Raw genomic sequence first — 25,197 nt, forward strand, 5'->3', positions numbered from 1 at the left:
ATAATAATGAATGCAATAAAACTGCTGTCACATCATGTAAAGTACCACATACAAAGTTTAAACTTACCACTGAGAAACGTCCTGATCAAGTTGTGCTTGCGATGGAATTTCCAGTTGAGCATCGGTATCATCCTCGGACTCAGATTGATAAGGTAATATCGATGCCATTTTTGTAACCTTATAGCATCTTTGTTTACAAGTAACCCTCCGGAGCAAAATATGTATTATGGTAATTGGTGTTTCGTTTCCGACATGCATTGTATACGGAAAGACCAATCACAACAGACTTGGCCAGCTGACCATTCAGAGCAGAGTAGGCTGATGGAAGGGAGGAGTTTACAGACCTTAAGCTCAGAACTGCTTCGAACGAATCGTTTTGAAATCATTGAAAAATTATTCTAATAATAAATGTATGTTCTGAGAAAATTACAATGTTTTCTGACCTTAGATGCATTTAAACCTGTTGTAGGGGACTCCAACACAATATTAGGACACTTTCAAATACCATATGACCTGCTCTTTAATAGTTAATAGGTAATAATAAAACTTTTTAATCGTTCTAATGAATTTTAATTGAAGTAAAATGTTAATTCAATTAGAGCTTGATGAATTATAAATAGGCCTGTCAGTGTCTTACATAAATGAGGTGTTAACTCTTAAACAATGTTACTGTCATTCCAAATCTGTATCACTTTCTTTCTGTGGAACATTGAAATTATTTATTTATTTATTTATTATATTATAGAAGTCAATGGTAACCAAAATGGTTTGGTTACCATCATTCTTCAAAATTTCTTTCACAGAAGAGAGAATTTAATAGCAGTAACTTTACAATATCCTAGCTCAAAATCAGTGCTTTACTGTCAAGTGCATGTCTATGTAACAAAAATGCAATATTAAGTCTTTTAACTGTATTTGCAGTACATTAAATAATACCTATCATTATTTGTTTCTGTCCTTTTTTATTTATTAATTTATGTACGCCATTTTAAGGCCCTATCCCCAGCAAAAACATTCACGGGTGAACTTGTGGGTTAAATGGGCTGGATTTGTCCAAGGCCAAATTTTAGCCCTAGTCCAGCCCTGCCTGCATGCTGCTTTTTAACAACTAAATATGGCAACTTTTCTTCTTTGAATGTGATATGTGTTGTGGCAGAACATAGTAAGAGGCCTGAGGCGGTACATACACTCCACATCCCAATAAATCATCACTCAAACAACATGTACACCAGGGCAGTCTGTGGAGACTTGGCTGCTGTTAATCTGAGGTAATGTCAACACAGCTGAGTGGATCCAGAGATTCAGTAGCTATACCTGGTATCTGTCTGTCTGTCTATCAGTGAAATACCCCCACTGTGATCTGAAGAGAGGTGTTGAGAGCAAACATTCTGAAACCTAGTTACACAGTAGAGCAAGCAAGTTTTGAATTGCATGAGAAAAAGAAGCGGAAGGAATTTCAATTATGATCTTAGCCACTGAACTGAAGACACATAACATGCATCACGGTGACAATGAAATGATTTACCGTTTCTAATGTGTTTTTCTCTTCCTCACCCCCCTGCTTTATTGTGATAGCATTTTCTGTTGATAAAGTGCTGACAGAGTAGAGAATACAGTTGTTAAACTGTCGGCATGGGATAGCATATTGTTGTTGGTATGTTGGCAGAGACTGTTTGACCTACAACTTATTACAATAGTACACGACACTGGGCTAATAAAAGCAGCCAGAGTCTAGCTTTGATATATCATACTCAGGGTCCAAAATTAACAGTCGCCAAGAGCCAAATGAGAGGATACAATGACTTTGGCAAGTACATAAAACTGAATTACTCAGCAATGGCTGGTAATGTTATAAGGAACTACAAAATAATATGGTTTAAGTCAAACTGTAAAAATGATTTACCCTCATTAATGTATTGTAAGTGATTCGGTTTCACTTTATTTTGATGGTGCCTTTAACACATTCTGTTGACTATAAGTAACATTGCACCCAGGGCCGTTTCTAGCCAATTTGACGCCCTAGGTGAAATCCCTATGACCGCCTAGCTCGCCTATGCCTAGAAACGGCCCTGATTGCACCTACATGTCTACTAACTCTCATTAGAGTATTATTATTAAATGTTTTTTTTGTGTTTACAGATAAAGTCAGGATCTGAGAGCATGGGTTGGCAAGAGACCCTATGGCTTTTGACATCATTTATCTTGGTGAGTGGAATGTAAAATCACATTTATTGTTTATTCAACTTGATGCATATTTATATACTTGTGGCCACTAAAGTATTTTGTATTTTTTCGTAAACTGTCATTAGATGATTTCTCTCCTGATTACCCCACCCCCACCCCAAAACTGTCCAGTAAAAAAATCCATTACTCACTAATTGCTCCAGTTTGGTAATTACAAGCGGAGGTGACCTGAAAACCCACAGAACCCCTGAGGCATGAAATGGTGGCTCCACAGAGTTCCATCAATGCTGGTATCAGAGCAGCTGGCTCTGTGTCAGAATGATGAAATGGGAGCATATGAAGCCCTCTGCATGTAGTACATAAGCACTATGTTAAAACTGCAACTGTAGTCACAAACAAGCCAATAGCATACTTTGATAATTGTATGTGTACATTAATATGTCTAAGTCCTCTCTTTTTTTTTGACCTTGAAACTACTTTCCCATGACTGCATATAAATCTAACTTAGTGGAATAGTAATAAGCTTGCAGAATAGCACATCACATTTAAAAGTAAAATGGGAAATGGTATTTAATAAAAGCTAGAATAAACAACACAAACTGAGAGCAAGCGTGTGGATTGGTATTAATGGGTGTAAATACGAGTCTAAAAAGTTTGATAAATTAAAGTACCATATTTTTTTTCTATAGGACTTAAAGTTAAAAGTTCCTGAAACATGATATTATCCATTCTTGACATTCAGTTTCTATTGAAGGACAAATGATTTTCCTGACTTGGGTGGTGGCCTGGTGGTCGTATGTATGACGTCATTTACTTCAAAGTTTGGAGTGACATCATATGTACGGCTGCTAAACTGCTACATGGGACATCAGAAACCTCACAGATGAATTTGGTGTTGTAAATGCATTATTGTGTGCAGGTAAGACAGACACACAACACTAAAGAAGCTGCCACAGAATTTTCTCAATATGTTTAAGGGCATTAATGGGAAGTTGGGTTTGAGAGGATCTGCCCAAATTAACATCTTTGCACAAAGACATCAAAGATTCAGTCATAAATGAATGTAGAATTCATTACTGTGAGGTGTCTAAAAGGGGAAAAAAGTAAAGTACTTTTGAATTGGCTCTTTGACTTCCCATTGAACTGTAAGATGACTCATACCAATGGTTAGAGATGCGCTTCGAATTTTGATAACAAACCCGTCTTTGTGGGTGAAGCTTTATCCTTGTAACTCTTTGCTAGAAAAGCTCCAATGGCTGAGAATAATTTATTATCTTTATAATACTGATATGAGCAGAGAAATGTATGTGGCCAGTTCTTATGTGTGAAATCATACCTTTTAAAATGTCCTCAGAATCAAGTAGTTATGCATATGAGGTCGCAAGGGGGGGAAAGTACTGTGGTGTGTTTATGGTGTTTTTGCAGTGGTTGTGTGCCATTCAGAAATGAATGGAGAATGGCTTTTAAATCCCAGTCTAATTCCTGAGTTTGAATTGAATTTGAATTGAGGCAACAAACAGGGAAGGGAAGGGAATTTAGGGAAGAAAAAATAATGAAATAAAAAAAAAATCATATAATTGCAATAAGTGTAGATTTATATCATACATTGATTTACCCATAAACATGTTATCATACACACAACAAATGGATTATTCCTCGAAACATTAGATAATAGTCAGTGTTCATATTTTCATTAATGAAATTATTTAAATTAACTTCTTAAATTAGTTTACCAAGGTTAAAGAACACATAATTTCATAGGATGCTAATAATAATAATTTAATTACATTTTAATCAAATAAAAATTTTAATCTAAATAGTTTTCTACATATCAGTGAATAAATGTATTTATCTATATTTAGTCAAAAAGTCATTATGTAATTATTCATATTTTGTTCCAAAACCTGTGTGTGACTATGCTGAATATTTTTGAATAGCAGTTCAGTAACGTCCTCTGCCTGTCATTCCCATTTAAATTTGAATTTGGGCAATACAATTAAAATTCCAACTCATAAATTGAAAGGGAGCCAGTTCTTAAAAATTGGATTTAGCCCAGCCCTGCTGCTGTGCTCAAGTTCATCTCTCTTTGCAGAGTGTAACAAAGGCTGGAACAACAGAGACGAAAGCAGAGCCCACCGCTGACTTATCCTTTACTCCTGTCATGGTGGCAATGGAGGGAGAGAGACTGATCATGACTCAGTCTCAGTACAAATGTCTGGAGCTTCTGGGTCGAGATGGATCCCATAATAAAACAGGTAGTTTTATTTTTTAATTCATTTTCATCTGAATGAGAGACAATGATGCTTTTACTCTTTTCATAACCTTGTTAAGTGCCAAGGCTGTTAGTGGAACACTAAATGGCTGAAAGCTATCACAAGGTGATCAGAAAAACAATAAAGGTTTATCTTGAAAGTGGATGTGTGTTAAGGTTTTTAGATGTTAAAGTACTTTCTCCTATCTCAGTTTAATGTGCAGAGATAATTCACTGGTTGATTACCCCATACACTGTGCTTCTGTGGCACTTTCAACATTAGTCTGTTTGAGCGACCCACAATGCACCACTGACTCAACAAGTGGTGTGAGCTTGGGGCGGGACTACCTGTTTGATCTACCAATGAAAGATGGGTTTTTGTTTTTGGGGAACTTCATTTTTGGTGCCACTAGGGGTGCAGAAATAATACCTTTAAACGGGTCATATGATATATTTTTTCCCATTAAGGTCCACTTATATAGTTTTTTGCCTCAAAAATAGTAATAATGACCATTTTCCACCTTCTATCTGATCCTTAGAAATTAAAATATGGATGCGTAGTGGCTTACAGCACTATGCTGGAATTATTCACAGCTGTGAGTTTGTTGTTGAGTCCAATATAAGTTTAAACTACCCCATCTTTCAACAACAACCTCTTTACAAAGCCTTTGTAGTGACAGGATCACAAAACAATATGTGTTGAAATGTGACAGGATCAGACTCAAATAATCAGGGACACTCTCAAATATAAACTAGTTTTTAACAACTAGTACGTTTTCACTGTTCAATGAACTCTTGTATCTCAAAAGATCAAGGAACATTCAATTCCTCATAAAATTACCTCTTTAAGATGTCTATTAAACTTTTATAGGTTCGTTCTGCAGCAGATTCTGGGATGGCTTGCTCTGTTGGGATGAAACCCCAGCTGGAACTTTCGTTTCACAGAACTGCCCAGACTACCCCAGCTTTGACCCCTTGGGTAAGACGATCATATCTGGATTGTCAATCCAGACCAGAGCGCTCCAGACACTGCAAATCATTGAGATTCTACAGCAGACATGACATCTGTTACATGTCGTCGGTCTGCCTATTATGAAACATAAAATGATGCTCTAAAGCAGTGGTTCTCAAACCTGTCCTGGAGTACCCCCAGCCCTGCACAATTTGTATGTCTCCCTCATCTATCACACCTGATTCAACTCATCAGCTCATTAGTGGAGACTGCAAGACCTGAAGTGGGTGTGTCAGATATAGGGAGACATACAAAATGTGCAGTGCTGGGGGGTACTTCATGGAGAGGTTTGAAAACCACTACTCTAAAGAATGGATTCCAAAGCATGAGCAGCAAGCTACTGTGACGATAAGTGAAGTCCTATAATCAAACAGAGGTGATGAAATCACCATCTCAGACTGTCTGGAAACATTCATATGAGCTTTTATTTAGAAGCGCAAAAACTATTTATTAGCTGACATGTGGAGTCGTTCTAAGGGGAAAGGATCTTTGCTACAGGACAAAGTTTCATATCAAACATTTATGACATTTTTTTTCCTGATTCTAAATGTTAGTGAAATGAAGCAGTGACCACAGCAATGCTGAGCTAAGGATATCATTTTATACTGATATTCTTCGCTGTTTGCTGATAGAGATCTCTCTGTCTGGGACTCAGCTCACTGTGTTTGTTCTAACACACAGATTGATTAATTCCAGAGGCCGAAGGCTGGAGTTAATCACTGGAACACTTAAGCTTAAGTCATTACACTAAACCTCTTTTTCTCTGCAGAAAAAGTAACCAAATACTGTGATGAATCTGGCAACTGGGTACACAGTTCATCCATCAATAAGACCTGGTCCCACTGTCTCACATTCTCAAAGGAGAAAATAAAGGTAAAATATAGCATACTAATGAGCTGTACATTTGTTTGGTCATGCCAATAAAATTGGGTTAAATTGCCCTAAGAATAAATAAATACAGTTGCTTATAACTTTGAATCAATAGGTAATTGATATGATACTTTCAGCGCATCATGCCTATGAATTTATAATATATAAGAAAATATATTTCCTAAAATATGAATGATCAATATATGAAATGATATAACAGTATATTAGAAAATATACAGAATAATATATTGTGTAAATTTATTACAATATATGGAATAATACACAAAGAATTGCTGCTTTCGTGTATTGAAAAATATGTGACAATATATTTACTTATATATCACAATGTATGCAATTTTATATTCAGTAATACACTTTATAATATATAGATGTACATGTGATAAGATATGGTACTGCATGTGTACAAATATACTGAACATATATTTACTCATGCAGTATGTACACACATATATGGAAATATATATTTCTTTAAATACAATTTTATGGACTGCCATAGACTCTCAGCAAAAAGATAGAGAAACGACAGATACTTTGGCACTAGACCCCCAATTATCCAATAGGCCTATATTCAGATACTTCTGAATGTTTATTCTCAAAAACAAATGCCTTCTTTTTCAGACGTTACCAGTTCATGGCTTTTTAGAGACCGAGACGGAGATGGATCCTACCGCTGAGAGTCAGGTCAGCCCCGTAGTGACTCAGAAAGTGGAGGAGCGGAAGAAGATCATCGATGGTCAATATAAATGCTTTGAGAAAATGAATAGAGACCAGCCATATAACAAATCAGGTGTGAAAACAGAGAGCCTCAGAAGAGGTTTTAGATTGAATCATCAGAAACTCATAGCGCAAAGAGCAAAGAGCAATTGCATGGTGGAATTGGCCCTGATTGTTTGTGTGCTTGTCTTTTAGGTCCATACTGCAACCGCACATGGGATGGATGGCTATGCTGGGACGACACACCAGCAGGAATGTACACATCACAAAACTGCCCCAATTACTTCCCTGACTTTGACTCCACTGGTACAATTCATTCATTTGTTATTTAGGTAAAAAAAAAAAAACAATAATGTTTTTACAATTCTAGGTCTGTATCCTGAAGCAAAACCAGTTTAGAACCACTGTACTAGTCTACACCACCCCAATTCTTAAAGGATTCTGAAAGGGTTTTTGAAGGATACGTTAAAACCTGACTTGCATATAAAACACAGATTAATTTTTGAAAGTCTACTAAAGCATTTTCAAAGTGCTGAGCCTTCTTATTACCAGGGTTATTTTAAAAGCTAAATGCTTTTTATTAATTTTTTATAAAGGCTCTTATTCTCACATCTTTATCCTTGTTTATTTAGAAAAGGTCACCAAGTATTGTGATGAGACAGGAAACTGGTTCAGGCACCCTGAGACAAACAGGACATGGTCCAACTACACCCTCTGCATTGCTCACACCAAGGACAAGCTCAAGGTAGGTCATCTTTAAATTCTGCACCTGTCTTAAATGAACATTTTATTGTGTTATGAATATCTCTGAATTAAATGGTCAGATGTTATGAAAATAAACTCCTACACATGTTAGAGTGCAAGATTTTCAATATAAAGACTTTCTTTTCTGTGATTTAGTCCATGTGTTTAAACATGTAGGGCTGAATTACAGTTTAGCAGATTATCTGCTATTGCAGAGAGTTTACTAGCTGTTGGTTTCTAAAATGCGTATATAAATATTTCACAAGAAAAAAAGGACAAATGATTAGCAGATCAACATTTCTGGACAAACATACTACAAAAGCATAAATATGATATATACAGCGCAGACTGGTCGACATACTGTTCCTGAAGGGCATGTTGGATTTGAGTGTTTCTTTCAGACTCAGTGGAAGTGAAGAGGAAGGTCTACACAAGGCAGTTTATGTTTAACTAAACAGCTTTTCTGGAGGACAGTGGCTCTGAAAATTATTCATAACATAATGGTTTCAGTGCTGTACAACTGCGGCTTTACAAACTGTGAGAGATAGAGAGAGGGAGAGCAGGGAAAATGTCAGCTCAGACAAGCTCAAATAAAGTACTTCACTCTATCAGACCAGATGAAATTGACTGGGGTTCATAAAAAAGGCACAATAAATTGAGATTTGCACTTTCAAATTGAGATTTGCTACTTTTAAGCCTTCTTACTACTTTGACGTTTCATCCTTGTTGCTTGAAACTTGCTGTTCAATATAACACTTTTGAAAAATATGATTATATAATCTTTTATCATGTTATGTTTAATACCTTGAAAAATATACTATAAAATATACAGGTTGATACTTTTCTAATCTTGTGAGAACTGATTATAAACAGAATATTAATGTGATAATAATACACTTTAAACACCCTGTATGAATAATTTAATTGCAGTTTCAGAGACAAATAAATTTTTATCTGATATAATTCTTTAACTGGTGTACATTCTGTATATAAACTGTTTTGATCTTTTATAAGCTATTATAAGCTTTTATAAGCTATTTTAGAGCCTTTTTTTATTTTAGGACTATTCTTAATATAAAAGTACTGAATAATGAATTGCAAGAATAAATTTGAATATAAAAGGTGAACTTCAAAATTGCTATTATTATTTTTAGATTTGGTTCTCATTATGAGTCTCTTGAACCCAAAAAAATTAAAACCGTGAAGTGAATCTCAAGAGAACATGGTAAAAAGTCTTGGAGATTAACCTTAACATTATTTTTCTCATTTCAGATGGCGTATATTTTGTATTACATGGCGATTGTGGGCCATGCTCTTTCTATAGTGTCCCTTCTCATTTCGCTGGCCATTTTCTTTTATTTCAGGTGAGTTTACAGGTACATTTTCCCTTGACTGCCTCCACCCATATGACTTGAAGAAACCTTGAAATATCTGCTGCATAGTTGCAGTTACTTCAGACCGATCAATAAGCCTCTTGATGATAGGTTGCTCAAGTTGTTTACTTGTTTTTGGCAGGGCTGTGTGTTGTCTATTCTCAAACAGTTTGTCATTTGTTAGAGCTGTTGACGATGATGGTGTAGCGGAAGATTGCTGCAGTGGCGTCTGAGATTTATTTAATTGACGGAGTTGTCGTTTAAGCTTTTCAAAGAGAGATTTACCAAGAGGCTCTCGGTTACCCCATTTATCACAGTGGCCAATTCAAACCAAATAGAAAAGATGGATCGGCATTCCCGTCAGCATGGCAACGGAAATGCGGTCTGAACCCTGAAGTTAAATGCTTTAACCCCTGAATTATATACAACTATATATCAGGTGATTTCTTCCACAAAGTCAGGAAAACTTTTCTCTGTGCTTATTGACTGAATTACCATATACAGTGCCTCGCAAATGCATCAAAATCTAAACCAACCCTCTTATTTGACTGAACTGCAAATCATACATTGAAATGTAATTCATGTTTGTGTACACACTGAAACCCAAAAGGAATTATTTCAATGTCAAAATTGTTTTGGTGGGCGGGAAAAAAATAGGAAGCCTATAATTTTATACAGATGAAAAACTTTTTACTAACAATTTATCCATGATTGCCCTAGCTGTAAATCTTTAAAATAATTACCACATTTTATGCATAATCGTCATGACTGAATAAGCAAAATTTATTTTATGAATCTAAAATGCATTTACTTCTTAGATTCTTAGTGACTAAAGAAGACATTACAGATTTAAAACAAAGGCATAAATTAGGAAAACAATATCCAAGTGTTTTGATGTCTCAGTCGGCATTGCTGGTTTAACTATCTGGATGTGGAAGTTACACCGGACCACCCAAGCACTGTCTAAAAACGTAATGCATAAACAAGAAAAGCTTTTCCTCAAAAGAACTCAGACATCCTGATAAAATGAAAAGAAAAAAATGTATGGGGCAAAAAGCATGGAAATTCTTCGGGGGAACCTGTTTTAATGGTCTGAAAGTTTATCTTTCAATAGGAGAATGAACTTCAGTTTCTTTCCAAACAAGTTTTAATGATTGGGTTGGACTGGATTGTGAAAGAAAAGCAGCTAACAATTGTCCAGCATAAATGGGAACGCCTTCAATACTGTTTAAAAACATCTCATAAAGTTGGTTGAAAGAATGCCGAGTTAGAATCTAAACAGAGCATGATGACTTTAGAAAAGATCAAATATCAAGATAGTTTGGCTTTTTTTTGGCATTTTCCCACAATACTTTATTTCATTAATTCTATCTCATAGTTTTCTTGTCTTTACTATTTAAAGGTACAGTAGTGTAGATGAAAATGCTCATTTTCCATTCACATAAGTATATTTTTATTTTTGTCAGTCATGAATTGAATATTATTGATTTGGTGCTTGAAATAAAAACCTTACAGAACATTACATTTCATTGTATGTAATCCACTTCAAGGACTGTGCATGTTTTTATGGACGTTTAAATTATTTAAAGATGCTTCTGTCATTAACATTAACAAATGAACTTTTAATAGGACCCAACTGTTTGAACTACATAAAGGTCCTTTAGCTCTGGCATTGCAAAAAATTATAGTTTCTCATCATTGTATTTTATTGAGTGTAAATCCTTGGTGTCCATTTGTCTGGCAGAGCTGCACTAAGCCCTGAGCCAAATGACAGGTATTATTTGTCAGGTTTTGTGTGCCATTTCATGCTGACTTGGTTTCCGTATGTCTGTATCCCCTAGGGTAAACTTAATTTCATGGGTAATTAAATGTAGGAGCCAAAGAGTATTATATACTGTACATTAGATGGCACATAAACTTTGGGTTATATGTCACATAGTATGACAGTTGTTTCCAGCGAGTAAACTTACAATCTCATAGTTGATTTTTTTCAGTACACTAAGCAATAATTGAAAGGTTGCGAAATTATTATTTGGAGTATTTAAAGCAAATTTCTATTAAGACCTTATTTGAACATTAGTGCACAGTAAATACATGTTGTGTTGTTTTGCTTTTTAAGAAAAACACAATCACAGAACACTAATTTAATTTAATATTTTGATGTTAGCAATTTAATGTGCTGAGCAATATTGATTATGGCACACAATGTTTCATGTCTCTGAAAATGTAAATCAAAGATAATATAATTTCTGGGAAAAAAAGAACAAGCACTGTTTAAACAACATTTTGGATGCATCTGTTTTTTTTTTTACCTAAGGGGTCTGATCAATTTTTTGAAGGATTAATGAGACAGTTAATGTATTCGCAAAAAAAATTTTTTATTGTGTCATTTACAGTGCATCACATGCAATACAAATTGTGTTTAGCTGCTTTAGTACAATATCTGGAAGTGTAACATAGCAACACTTGTTTTTACGTGTGATGGTGATATTTACAGTCCGATCTTCTGAGATGTCAACGTCTTAATGTTGTCTTATTGGGTCCAGATGTGGTGCTAGGAGAGGTACGTGTCAGCATACAGCTGCACTAAGCTTTAATTTATGCCCCCCGAATAATGCCAGAAATTTTTTGGTTAGGAATATGGGAAATAGCTTTGGAAAATGAGTTCAGCTTTCATTCCCATCACTCTAGTGCTCCAGGAGCAGCTTTGCACTCAAATTAAGGTTAAATTGAATGAAATCATGTGAGTAGCATGACTTTCTTAATTGGGTGATTGGGATGCCATTTGTAGGATATTTTATCATTATCTTTTGACAGCAAAGTATAGACAAACTTGCTGTCTAACAAACGCTGTGTGAGCTTGTTTTACGTCACAAACTCCTGACCAACAACAAAACAGCATTTAGTAGAAAGAAATTGCATTTTTTTTTTTGACTGAACTTTGGTTGTATAGAAACAAACAACATTCATCTTTATATGTTGTAAATGCTTCTCCAGTTTGATGACGTTTCCTTAATCTTATAGAGCTTCATAAATTCAGTTTTAATATAATCCCTTGCAAACACATTGAGTTTTTATTTTCAACCACTTAGCAATGCATAGTAAAAACAGGCAAGCATCTGACAATCACATTATTTGAAACGAAGCCAGGATACTCAGGCCTCAGGTGACGCATAATTTTTGTTCTGTTTGCGTCATTAAATGGATCATATCGTGATGAATCAAATATCCCCTGATCTTTTGACATAAAAGACTTCATTGTACTATGAAAACATTCTGTACCATTCAGAACTCAGAAGTCCAAAAAGATCAATTTACTGAAACTGGGCTAAAAAAGTGTCTCATTTGAAATCCTTGGATTCCTGATATTAGCATATGACCACCCACATTTGCTCATCAGTGATGCCTGCCAATTCATGATGAGGTCAATTCAATTCAAGTTTATTTGTATAGCGCTTTTTACGATACAATTCATTGCAAAGCAACTTTACAGCAAATTAAGTTTCTACAATATTTAGTGGTAGCTTATCAGTGGTGGTCATAAGGAGGAAATTGGATAGATTATTCCTAAACACCAGAAATAAAAAGTATAGAAAGTCAAACATTGTGCTGTTTCTGGCTGTGTGTATCTGACAGAATGACACCATTGTTAGAAACAAGCAGCTGAAGTTTATTTTATTGATCTTCCTGACCACGTCAGACTAATTATAACAGTTTGCACTGCATGTTTGCTTAGTTTTTTGAATCAGTCATAATCTAATTCAGGCTTTGCAAAGAGTCATTTAAGGAGGAAGAACAGACAAACTCTATATTAAACCTGGCAAATCTTGAAAATGCTGAAAAGTTCAGTGCTCAAGTCTGGTGAAAAATGTAATCCATCAGAAGCAGACTGATTTATGATTGATTATGTATCTAAACTATCCAAAAAATGATTTGTTTCCATCCTGAAATGACCTGCCAAACTGAATTATTCTTCAAAAACTACTTCTGTCATGAATGATCAGTGATTAATGTTTCTTTATCTATCATTCAGGAGCCTGTGCTGTCAGAGAATCACTCTACACAAGAACCTATTCTGCTCGTATGTGCTCAACTCAGCCTTCACCATCATCAACCTCATAACTGTGGTCAACAACCCCAAAGTGGTGCAGAGGAATCCGGTGCGTGCCCTCACCTAAACAATACTCACATCAGCATCGTTACTGCCAGTACTGCTTGTTGTTTATGAAAAGTGAGGAAAAAGAGGCTGATCCAAATATTAGAGAAGAGGAGAAGAGGTAGAGAAGAGGTGTAACCTGAGTAATTGTACTGCATCAGATCAAATCAAATATGTTTTTCCTTGTTACAATTTCGTTTAGACCTTCAAAGTACAAAGCACATATTTTACCGTTTAAAGGCTGTTTTAAAAGTTCAGGGTCAGTAATATTTTTTATTTATTTATTCTGGTTTTGAAATACGAAATTAATACTTTTATATTTAGCAAGGATGCATTAACTTGATCAAAAGTGACAGTGAAGACATTTATGTTACAAAAGTTTTCTGTTTATAATAAATGCTGTTCTTTTGAACTTTCTATTCATCAAAGAATCCTGAAAAAATATATAACAATTTCCACAAAAATATTAAGCAGCACACCTGTTTTCCACATCAAATTTTTTTTTTTTTAAATGTTCAAGAAATGTTTCATGAGCATCAAATCAGCATATCAGAATGATTTCTGAAGGATCATGTGACACTGAAGACTGGAGTAATGATGCTGAAAATTCAGCTTTGCCATCACTGGAATAAATTACATTTTTAAATATTTTAATATTGAAAACAGTTATTTTAAATTACAATAACATTTCATAATTTTACTGTTTTACTGTATTTTTGATCAAATAAATGCAGCCATGCTGAGCGTAAAACAAAAAGTCTTACTGACCCCAAACTTTTGAATGATAGTTTATATATTCAGTTTCAATAATGAGAAAAAAATGACTTGTTTTTTTTATTTCATTTAAATACTTTTAAATACTTATAATTATGTAAAGTTTTTCACATTACCCATTTTAGTGTCTTGATTAAAAACAGTATTTAAATTTAAATGATATTCTATATTTGGCATGCATAAGATATATTTTTTGCACTCCAGATGAAACACACATTGGGTCCACCATAAAACTCTTTAACTCTCATTGTATTTTCATTGCATAAGATCTGTGCTTGGAATATGATCTTTTCAGCTTTTGCTCTCTATGGAGGAATGCATAAATTTGCCACACTGGAATGCACTGCGTGATCTAAGAGGTGTGGGGAGGAGACGTGTTTCAAGAAAAACATTAACTTTTAGCTACTGTATCTAATGTTATTGAGGAGAATTGCCTATTCTTTTTTTTCTGATATAAAAACAGAGCTAAAAAGTGAGACAGCCTAAAATGTGTTTTTGTATCCTGTTGTCCGTGGTTTGAAATCGCCTGTCATTATGTGTGGAGGATTGAATGCTGATCTGAAAGGAGGTGTAGTTATGGGGTTGCAGAAAGACGATAATCATTGTTCTTACCAGAGGTGGGGGCAAGTCACACATGTTCAAGTCTCAAGCAAGTCTCAAGTCCCTACCATCACTTACTTGCCTGAGAATATTGGGTTATATCTAAGAGATGCATTATTACATTCACTGTGCTCCTTCGTTTAAAAACCAAACGCTGCTGTGCCTGCCAAAGTGCCATCCTTACTTATGCTTTCTCAAAATGATGTCTGTTTAATGGGGCCAGTGTAATGCAGATGTCTTGAAATGTGCATACTTTCGCGGGTGGGTGCATTCTCAGTGTTTAATTTACGGTATCCTTGTTCAGCCTGAGAACAAGCTCCTTCTATTTTTACTTCCAACTCTGCAGAAGCCAATACAATATGCATTCCCAGTCTCAAGGAGAAGAAGTTACAGACAGAGTTACCCACTTTAGTTTAGACTTATACCCTCTGTTTCCAACATAGTCTGACAAGAACGCCATTGCATAGGCAGGGGCGCCGTAACGGGGGGGTGGGGGGAAGGTTAGGACGATTCCAAGGGCCCGACAAGGGAGACTGAGGGGGACCACCACCACAACCCCCAACCCCCCAATCGTGGAGGAGGCACAAGTCAATACGCTGTTCAGAGGGCTCAGAAACCATAGCGGCGCTCCAGTATCAAGGACATGTGAATTGAAGTAAAGAAGCTTTGACTTCTAAAGGAAAGTTATGTGTGGAGAGTAACATGTGTGAGGACTTGCTGCCAGTTGCGTGGGTGCAGCAGGCAGATGAGAGCTATGGACATATGGTAAAAAGTTAATCTGGATGACTGATGTGTTGTTGGGAGGGGTGTGATCCAGAGCTCAGCGGATTTAGAATAGACACTTTTGCCAGCATTTTCTAATTAAAACTGCACACGTTCTTAAAAAGGAGCCAGGCTACTCAAGCATTCAGAATAAGGTAATGTCGGGGCCATGTTAAAGAGAAAAAAATGAATATTCTGCAGGTATTTGTGAATTGCAAGCAAGTTAATTCCAGTTGGTCATTCCCCAGTAAACACTCTGGCCAACAAAGAAATATTTTCTAAACTAATAATGTGAGCTTAAGATTCTGGAACCTGTTTAAAAACTGAATTTTTTTTTTTTTTTTTGTCACATTTTGTTGTGAATATTTAGTCTAGACTGTTCTTGTGGACAACTGGGGGAAAAAAACCTTGCCAAATGCAAATAATAAACACCAACTAAATATATAATCCTGCATGATTAGGATAGCAAAGTAAATTAAAAGGTAGGAGAAAATGCTTCCCATATTTTTTCTTGATGATCTCAAAGCTGAGTCGTCCAAAAAAACTTTATGGTATTTTGATGTGAATCCATCTGTCACTTAGTAATTTGGCTAAAACTAAAACAACATTGGGATCAGTGTTTGTTCAATGTGTTAGGCTGTTAAATCACACTTCTGCTGTTGTTTATGCATTTATAATGTTAGTTTTTATGTAATTTAATGCCAAGTTAAGAAAACACAAAGTATACATTTTTTTTAAATGAAAAAATATATATATTTTTTACAATGTTAATAATGCATCATCGCAGTCTGTACAGTTAATGAAATTGATATTAATTTTAAAAAAAATGATATCAACCAGAGAAAAACTGCAGTAGATAATTTGCAAAGCATTAATTATATCTTAGCTAGCAAGACCAGAACCAAACCAGCATAAATCAGCTTGGACCATGGTAATTCACGCTGGCGTAAGTTGGTCTTTTCAGCAGGGCTGTCCTGTCAGATTTAGTTTTTGCCTAAATTGCTTGTTTCAGTGAAACTTAAAGCACCTGTCTACTTCGTTCTCTCATTTTCCCCCCACTGCAGATTGGCTGCAAGGTGCTTCACTTCTTCCACATGTACATGCTGGGCTGTAACTATTTCTGGATGCTCTGTGAGGGGATTTACCTGCACACTCTGATTGTGGTGGCCGTATTTGCCGAGGAGCAGCATCTGCACTGGTATTATCTTCTGGGCTGGGGTGAGTCTCTGCCAGCTCTGCTCCCCTGTCCATCTCAACGCAGCTTCCAGTTTTGCTTTCCCATCTGTCAGCAAACTCTAAATTCTAAATATGAACGCCCTCCCTATTTGCTCAGCATGAAGTGTATCGTGACCTGTTTTCATAGGCAGCTGTTTCATCAGTCTTTTGCTCCATAATTTATTGGATACATTTGCTCGTGGTCATGTCCTCCTGCTCCATAAACAGAAAACACTGTTGCCGGCACAAACACTTGTTTAAAGACAGACAAATCAGCTAACCCACAGTTAGGACACAATGTGCTGGACATTTGTGGATGTTTGGGGTTCATGGTTTATTCCTCATTCTGGTGTACTTTACGGTTCTCACTGGCAGTTTTATTATGACGGTTTATTGAAGATCAGGCCCTAACCAGAATTAGAGTCAGAATGAGATTTATTCGCCAAGTGTGCAAACACACAAGGAATTTGTGTTTTTTAGGAGCTCTTCGTACAAACATACATACATATATGACATGAACAGAGAGATCATTTAAATAAGACTAAGGGAAAAAATAAATAAATAATAATATTATTAATGTGGTATACATCTGGAACAGAAGATTTATTTACAGATTTGTGCATTATTTACTGTATATACAGCTGTATAAATAAAAATATGTATATGTATGTATAAATAAAAATATGTATATGTATTTACATAATACTTGAGAGAGAGGCAATAATTAGTTAAGAAATAAATTACAGAAGACAGGTGGTGATTTCTGTGTTAGCTGTTTAATCTGGAGATGGCATGGGGGGAAAAATATTTTTATGCCTTAGTATTCTTCTAATGCACAGAGATCTGTAACATCTGCCTGAGGGGAGAAGTGTAAACACGTTGTGTCCGGGGTGAGAGGGGTCTGTCATGATGTTACCTGCCTGTTTATTAACGCTGGAGTTGTACAAGTCCTGAAGGTTGGGCAGGTGCACACCAATTGTCCTTTCATCTGTCCTAACAGTCCGTTGCAGTCTTCTTATATCTGATTTGCTGGCTGACCCAAACAAGACAGTTATAAAAATGCACAGAACCAACTCAATAACAGCTGAGTAGGTTGTGTCCGGGGTGAGAGGGGTCTGTCATGATGTTACCTGCCTGTTTCTTAACGCTGGAGTTGTACAAGTCCTGAAGGTTGGGCAGGTGCACACCAATTGTCCTTTCATCTGTCCTAACAGTCCGTTGCAGTCTTCTTATATCTGATTTGCTGGCTGACCCAAACAAGACAGTTATAAAAATGCACAGAACCAACTCAATAACAGCTGAGTAAAACTGTGTCATCTGCGCCTGTGGAAGGTTGAACTTTTTCAGTTGATGAAGGAAGTACAACCTCTGCTGGACCTTTTTCACAATGGAGTCAATGTGATTGTCCCACTTCAGGTCCTGTGAGATGGTGGTGCCCAGGAATCTGAATGACTCCACTGCTGCCACTGTACTGTTCAGGGGGGAGTGCAGGGGGGTTTCTCTTAAAGTTCACAATCATCTCCACAGTTTTGAGAGTGTTCAGCTCCAGGTTTTTGTGACTGCACCAGACAGCCAGCTGCTGAACCTCTTGTCTGTAAGCAGACTCGTTGCCATCCTGGATGAGACCGATGACTGTGGCGTCATCTGTGAACTTCAGGAGTTTGACAGAGGGGTCAGTAGAGGTGCAGTCATTTGTATAGAGGGAGAAGAGCAGTGAGGAGAGCACATATCCCTGAGGAGCTTCAGTGCTGATGGTGCAGGTGTTGGATGTGAGTTTCCCCAGCCTCACTAGCTGCTGCCTGTCTGTCTCTGGTCCCTGGTTTGTCCAGATGTTGGAGGATATAATGCAGTCCCAGTGATTTTTGATTTCTTGGGTACAGGGATGATGTTGGAGCATTTAAAGCAGGAGGGGACTTCACACAGCTCCAGTGATCTGTTGAGGATCATTGTGCAGATGGATGACAGCTGAACAGCACAGGCTTTGAGGCAAGCTGCAGAGACACCGTGTGGGCCTTTGACTTTCCTTATATTGAAGATCGGGCCCTAACTGTCTTGTTTTGCCTGTTCTGTATGTTAGCAATGGCATTGGTTAGGAACTAGCCTGATAAATGGACAAGAAAATACCTGAATTGTGGGTGATTATTAAAGATTGTGTGATAACCTTGTGTCGGATCTGTCATCCATTCCCAAAGGGAGAGAATCCCTTGACCGTCTGCATGAAAATCTGCTGAAATGCCCTGTGGCTTTTCACGCTGCTCTGAGGTTATTAAAAATTCCCAATATTCCCAAGGAATATTTCACCTAAAAATTAAAAATGCCATTATTTACTCACTCCCTTGTTGTTTTACCCCATATGACTTACATTTGCCCATGAAAAAAGAAGAAAAGAAAAAAGAAAAATGTTTTGAGAATGTCCAAGCCACTCTTTTTCATATGTGAGGGGAAGTGAATGGGGGGGGATATAGATAATATCATCTATGCATTATTTTCCAAGTCATCTGAAGTTATTCAATAACTTCGGGTGAGAAACAGACCAAAATGTAAGTCATTATTCACTGATAATCATCCCCTCCAGTGCCCAATTCCTCATGCATCCAAGACAATTTTATTTAGCCTATAGATATTGAGCTTGTACCGTGCTATGATTTTAAATACTTCAATAAATCAAGTTTGCATTTTGTGTGGTCGTGGCTCGCCATCTAATAAAAGTTACAGCATTATCATTCATTTTACATTAGAGATATAATATTTTGTGTTTGACTAATGTCTCAATTCTCCTTTCAACAGGATTCCCCTTGGTGCCTGCATCCATCCATGCTGTGGCGAGAAAGAAATACTTTGATGACAAGTGAGTAATGTTCACTGCTTTTCAGCAGTAAATACAGAAGACAGGCCAGGTTTAGTGGACAGTGGGTCTAATATGGGATTTATTATATTTTCCACTAGCTGCTGGATGAGTGTGGATACACATCTGCTCTACGTGGTTCACGGCCCCATCATGGCAGCTTTATTAGTGAGTCAGCACCTTTTATATTTATTGAATATATTTATCTATTACATTGAGTTTTCGGAATAATCCATTTTAATCATGAAAAAAACTTGAGTATGCTTAATGTTGAGGAAAACTTTTAATGCAATCTCATTAAAGCGCTTTTCTGTTAAAACTGGATTTTCAAGTCAATGGCTTTGTTCATTCACAGTTAATCAAGCTTAATTGTGGCAATGCTGTGTGAAATTAAAATCTAAATAGAGCATGTTAGTTAAGGACTATTTGGAGAACATCACAGTTCATGTTTATGTTTTTTTTTTAATGTTGTAGGTCAATTTATTCTTTCTGCTGAACATAGTACGGGTCTTGGTGACCAAACTGAGAGATACGCATCGAGCTGAGTCTAACATGTATATGAAGGCGGTGAGGGCCACCCTCATTCTGGTGCCCTTATTGGGCATTCAGTTTGTCATCTTCCCTTGGCGGCCAGAGAACCGCTTGGCAGGAGAGATATACGATTACATCATGCACATATTAATGAATTACCAGGTAACTCAGACTGAATGTTAACTCTGTTTACTTGTCGAAGACATCTCAAAATGATTGATAATGCTTTTATATTTTCTATTTTGCAAGGGATTGCTAGTGGCAACCATATTCTGCTTTTTCAATGGAGAGGTAAGCAGATTGAGCAATATCCTTATAATACATAAATTTCACTCAAATTGTGGCATTATTTACTATGGAAGCTTGTTTCTGTCAAGGAATGAAAAATAAAACAGGGTAATTGCAACTTTTTATCACACAATTCTGATTATTTTATTTGTATTTTTTCTGAATCGCAAAATATGAACCACGGGATAAAGATAAAAATGACTTTTTATCTCACAATTCTTACTTTATATCAGAATTTTCTCAGATGTGTGTGTTTATATCTTGCAATTCTGAGCTTATATCTCGCAATTACTTTTTTTTTACTAATTTATTTTTATTTTATCCCGTGGCAGAAACACGCTACTTACCCTTATGTCATTCAGTTTAAAGTTTTTGAAGAATATTATTAATATTTTCCATGCAACATCATAAAACCCCATTTAAAAAGACTGATTATTCACCTTCAAACTAAAAAATAGTGCGACAAGATGTGTCTTGTCAAAGGTGTGATGCCAAATGGAATTGGTTTTCACGTTTGGTTTTCATGTATTGCAACTAAACATGATTCGCCAGTTTGAATATGTGGAATGGAGAATGACATTTAAGAGATATCTCAGATTATCAGTGAAAAACTATAGAGTTTTCAGCCCTTTTTTGATAAAAAAACTATCAAATTCCTTCAGATGAATTGGAATACATTGTTCAGATTTGATGTGACATGAGGGTGACTAAATAATGACACAAGTACTTGCTACATCACATTAATGTCAAAATAATGCCTGTCATCCTTATAAAAGGGGCTACATTTAAGCGAAATCACCCCCTGCGTGAAGGACATGACCTTTAGGATAGCTTGACGTTTTGTCAAAACACCAAAGTGCTAGTGGCTGGTGTTCAGGAAGTCAGTCAGGCATTCTGACAGTTTCTGGTTGAATACCTGGCCATGTTGTGCAACTGACACATTGATTCAGACATGGTTGATGTCACTTTCCTCTATGATCTGTCAGGAAGCACACATGATATGACTGGTGACTTTTACTGCTTTTAAGGACAATTTGATAACAACTGTAGGGACTTACAGTCTATGTGTCTAAACTAATAATATATATATATATATATATATATTAGGGCTGTCATCGTTAACGCATGCGATTAATTTTACAATCCTTAAGGCGTTAAAATAATTTAACGCAATTAACGCAAAATTACTGAAGCACAATTTCTATTCTAACCCTTTAACCCAGTTGTGCTACTTACTTTGCGATTACAGGTGCATCTCAATAAATTAGAATGTCGTGGAAAAGTTCATTTATTTCAGTAATTCAACTCAAATTGTGAAACTCGTGTATTAAATAAATTCAATGCACACAGACTGAAGTAGTTTAAGTCTTTGGTTCTTTTAATTGTGATGATTTTGGAGGCGGTTGGTTTAAGATTTTTTTGGCATCTCCATGTGGTCCTGTTCGGTATCGCAACTTGGCTTCTCTAAAATGTAAAAAAGCTCTTTGCTGTTGGACTGTACACAAAGCCTACTATAAAATTCGGATTTTTTAAAATTTCATATGTGCATATATGGGCTCCTTATATCTCATGCATAATCTTTTCGAGTTTCTAAGTGTCCTTTTTTGGAAAGACATCTAAATATATCTTGAAAAAAGCTTGCATATAATATAGATTTTTGAGAATCATCCTTCAATCTTTTGGTTTACTTTGCTGGATATAGCAAATGATGACAAAATAAACATTTGAAACAAGATAAATGGTCTATGCTTAATTTCATGAAGTGTGCGATTAATCGCGATTAATCACAGAAAAAGGATGTGATTAATCGGATAAAAAATTTGAATCGATTGACAGCCCTAATATATATATATAAACTGTATATAAAACATGTAAAATTCAGGTAATATTTCTGTAATAGTAATTATAAACCTAATGTGTTTTAAATAAACAATAACCAGGTTTATATATTTATCATCAATAAATCAAATTTCTTTCAATCTCATACATTTTAACTAACTGAATATTGCTTGTTCCACAGCTAGCCATATTTGAACATTTTAAACATTTTAACTGAATAAATTGAATTGATTTTGAATAAATTTATGCTGATTCTAAGCTACTTAAATGCATTTTGAAAAGATGAGTTTTTAAATAAAAACAGATGCAAATAGTTAATAATTAATTATGCATGATTTTTTTTGAGAGCAGAAATCTTACCCGTTTCATTTATGTACACTTACAAATATGCATCACATTGAATGTATTAGTTATATATGTTAATATGTGTTAAAACTGTAATCCAAATGGATGAAAATTTTATTTGAAATTAAAATTCATACATCTTAAAAATAAAAAATGTAGGCCTAAACATTTTTTGAGTGACCTGATTAAGACTTTATCTCTGGCATTATACTGACGCTTATATACTTTTCTCAAGGGTTGGTCATAGTCGCAAAAGATGGAGACGTTTCTCACGTCGTGTATTTTCACACCAAACATCTATTTGAAAGACGCTTTCAATGTTTCTCTCGAAGCGAGGGGGTGCATGAAAAGACTATTAAGTTGCAGTAAATACCAACAAGCACGTCAAAGTACATTTACCAGACTTGAGGAAAACAGACTTAGAGCACTTATGCATGACAAAACCAAAACAATGAAGAGACAGTTTCATTCGAATACTCAGCATGAGGTTCCTGGCACGAACTTGAATGGAATGAATTAGCGCCTTTCATCCGCCTATGTGTAAGTCATGTTTTAAACATGCTGAATTATTTCTGGGCCTGGAAAATGGGTCAATTATTAGCCTATGCATGAGCAGCCAGCTCGCATCAGCATCAACGCGTCTACAAACTATTTGGATGTGTCCTAAACACAGATCCTGTTTCAGGACAATAAAAGGGGCACTGACACAGAATAATATTTTCTTTGTGGTGGTGTTTGTTTACCTCAGCGGAATGGTTCGTTCTAGTCTAATGTCCTTCCACTGTGCCCCCGTCTCCTCTAGATTTGTGCCTGATCCAATATCCCTCTTTGTTCTGTGTTAAAAATACACAGAGTGGTAATTGGCACATCAAATTCGGTTATGATAATAATAGAGTAATATAATTCCCACATTCTCTAAATCCATTAAATATACTGCCCACAGCGGCTAAAACAAAAAACATAATTTACACTTAATTGTTACTCAATTAAAAGTCAAAATACATTTAAGTGCAAGTAACTTTTTTATTTGAAGTATCTGATGCACAAACAGTGCAATGCAGCTTGTCAAATCACACTTTTCTCAGTGTCCTGAGTTCTAGGACACCAGATGTTACCAAATAAAAACAGATGTTAAACTGCTACCAGAAATTGTTAAACGTTAAATTCAATAGCAGCTGATTTTATAACGATTTATAAATATAATATAGTTGTATATTGAATATGATCACAGACTGTGTTTAAATCAAGTTCGCCCTCAAGGAAGGTTATAATACAACTACAAAGACTCAAAGAATGTTGAGACGTCTCAGCGCAAGGAAAAATGACTATAGCTGTGTCCAATTACATTACACATTCAAACTCATTCCACTGGCAGATTCACTAGGACAGCCAGAATCATATTACTGTTGAAAAATTTGGGGTCAGTAAGAATACTTTTATTCAGCAGGGACACAATAAATTGACCAAAAGTGACAGTAAAGAAAACATATTACAAAAGATTTTTATTTCAAATAAATGCTATTTTGAACTTTCTATTCATCAAAGAATCCTGTAAAAAATCTACTACGGTTTATATATTATTACATTATTACATGCATGACATTGATAATAATAATAAATGGTTCTTGAGCATCAAATCAGCATATTAGAATGATTTCTGAAGGACCAAATGACACTGAAGACTGTAATAACTGCTAAAAATTCAATACAATTTACAATAAATTAAAATAGAAAATAATTATTTTAAATTGTAACAATCTTTAACAATGTTCCTGTTTTAATGTATTTTTGATCAAATAAATGCAGCCTTGCCTTGGTGAGCATAAGATAATTTTCAAAAACTTTTTACCTCAATCATTATTATTTATTTATTTATTTAGTCATTTATTAGACGCTTTTATCCGAAGCGACTTACAAATGAGGACAACAGAAGCAATCAAGTGTAGTATTAAAACAACTAAAAACAGATCCAAAACTAAAAGCTAAAACTTTATAAATACTACCTACCTACATTTTAAAAATAAAGAAATTAAATAAAAATGACAAATGCATACAACAAAATTTAAAAACTTAACATTTAAATGAAAAACAAAAATAAAGCTAAAAACAATTCAAAATATTAAAGAACAAAAGGTATAAGAGTATAATAATGATTCTAACATAACACTAAGCCAAACACCAAAAAAACTACATATATGTGTATGTACAACCACACACACATACATATATATATATATATATATACACACACATTTATAAATTAAATATATATTATTTCATTTCCATTTAGTTTGTTGAAGTATTAAAATAACTCAAATTAAATAAAAACTAAAAACTTAATAAAAGACCTATACAGACATAATAAATTCAGACATAATGTAACTAAAATTAAAATAAATAACAAATACAAATAATACAAATCAAACGACAGTAGTTTATCAGTAATCCTAAAAAATAACACTGCCAAACACAAATGCTAAAAAACAACAACTTACTTACACATAGTAAGAAATGGTTATAAAAACTGAAACAGAAGCGAAACAAGTAATAGGAAAGAGGAGAAATAAAAAGCGATACTTATCCTTTGCCGGTGTCCCTGCCCGGTGGAGTCGCACGGTAGAGTCGATGGTCTTTACACTCTTAGGTCTTCACAAGAGGAGGCCTTCACGCGAC

General features: G+C 35.4%; 1 protein-coding gene across 1 annotated transcript in view; it reads left to right on the plus strand.

Moving 5' to 3' along the window:
• Positions 1–25,197, plus strand: part of LOC107712922 (calcitonin gene-related peptide type 1 receptor-like) — a 54,715-nt gene that overhangs the window by 26,688 nt on the left and 2,830 nt on the right. Inside the window, exons 2-15 of the mRNA XM_016518324.1 lie at positions 2,140–2,205; positions 4,277–4,439; positions 5,307–5,414; positions 6,217–6,320; positions 6,957–7,125; positions 7,248–7,358; positions 7,685–7,797; positions 9,069–9,160; positions 13,203–13,329; positions 16,526–16,679; positions 19,464–19,524; positions 19,623–19,689; positions 19,996–20,214; positions 20,302–20,343. Of these exons, the coding sequence (XP_016373810.1) occupies positions 2,161–2,205; positions 4,277–4,439; positions 5,307–5,414; positions 6,217–6,320; positions 6,957–7,125; positions 7,248–7,358; positions 7,685–7,797; positions 9,069–9,160; positions 13,203–13,329; positions 16,526–16,679; positions 19,464–19,524; positions 19,623–19,689; positions 19,996–20,214; positions 20,302–20,343 (1,575 nt within the window). The 5' untranslated portion in view covers positions 2,140–2,160. The remainder of the gene's footprint in view (positions 1–2,139; positions 2,206–4,276; positions 4,440–5,306; positions 5,415–6,216; positions 6,321–6,956; positions 7,126–7,247; positions 7,359–7,684; positions 7,798–9,068; positions 9,161–13,202; positions 13,330–16,525; positions 16,680–19,463; positions 19,525–19,622; positions 19,690–19,995; positions 20,215–20,301; positions 20,344–25,197) is intronic.

The sequence above is a fragment of the Sinocyclocheilus rhinocerous genome, unplaced genomic scaffold (assembly GCF_001515625.1).
Source record: "Sinocyclocheilus rhinocerous isolate Xijiao unplaced genomic scaffold, SAMN03320098_v1.1 scaffold3131, whole genome shotgun sequence".
Taxonomy (NCBI): Eukaryota; Metazoa; Chordata; class Actinopteri; order Cypriniformes; family Cyprinidae; genus Sinocyclocheilus; species Sinocyclocheilus rhinocerous.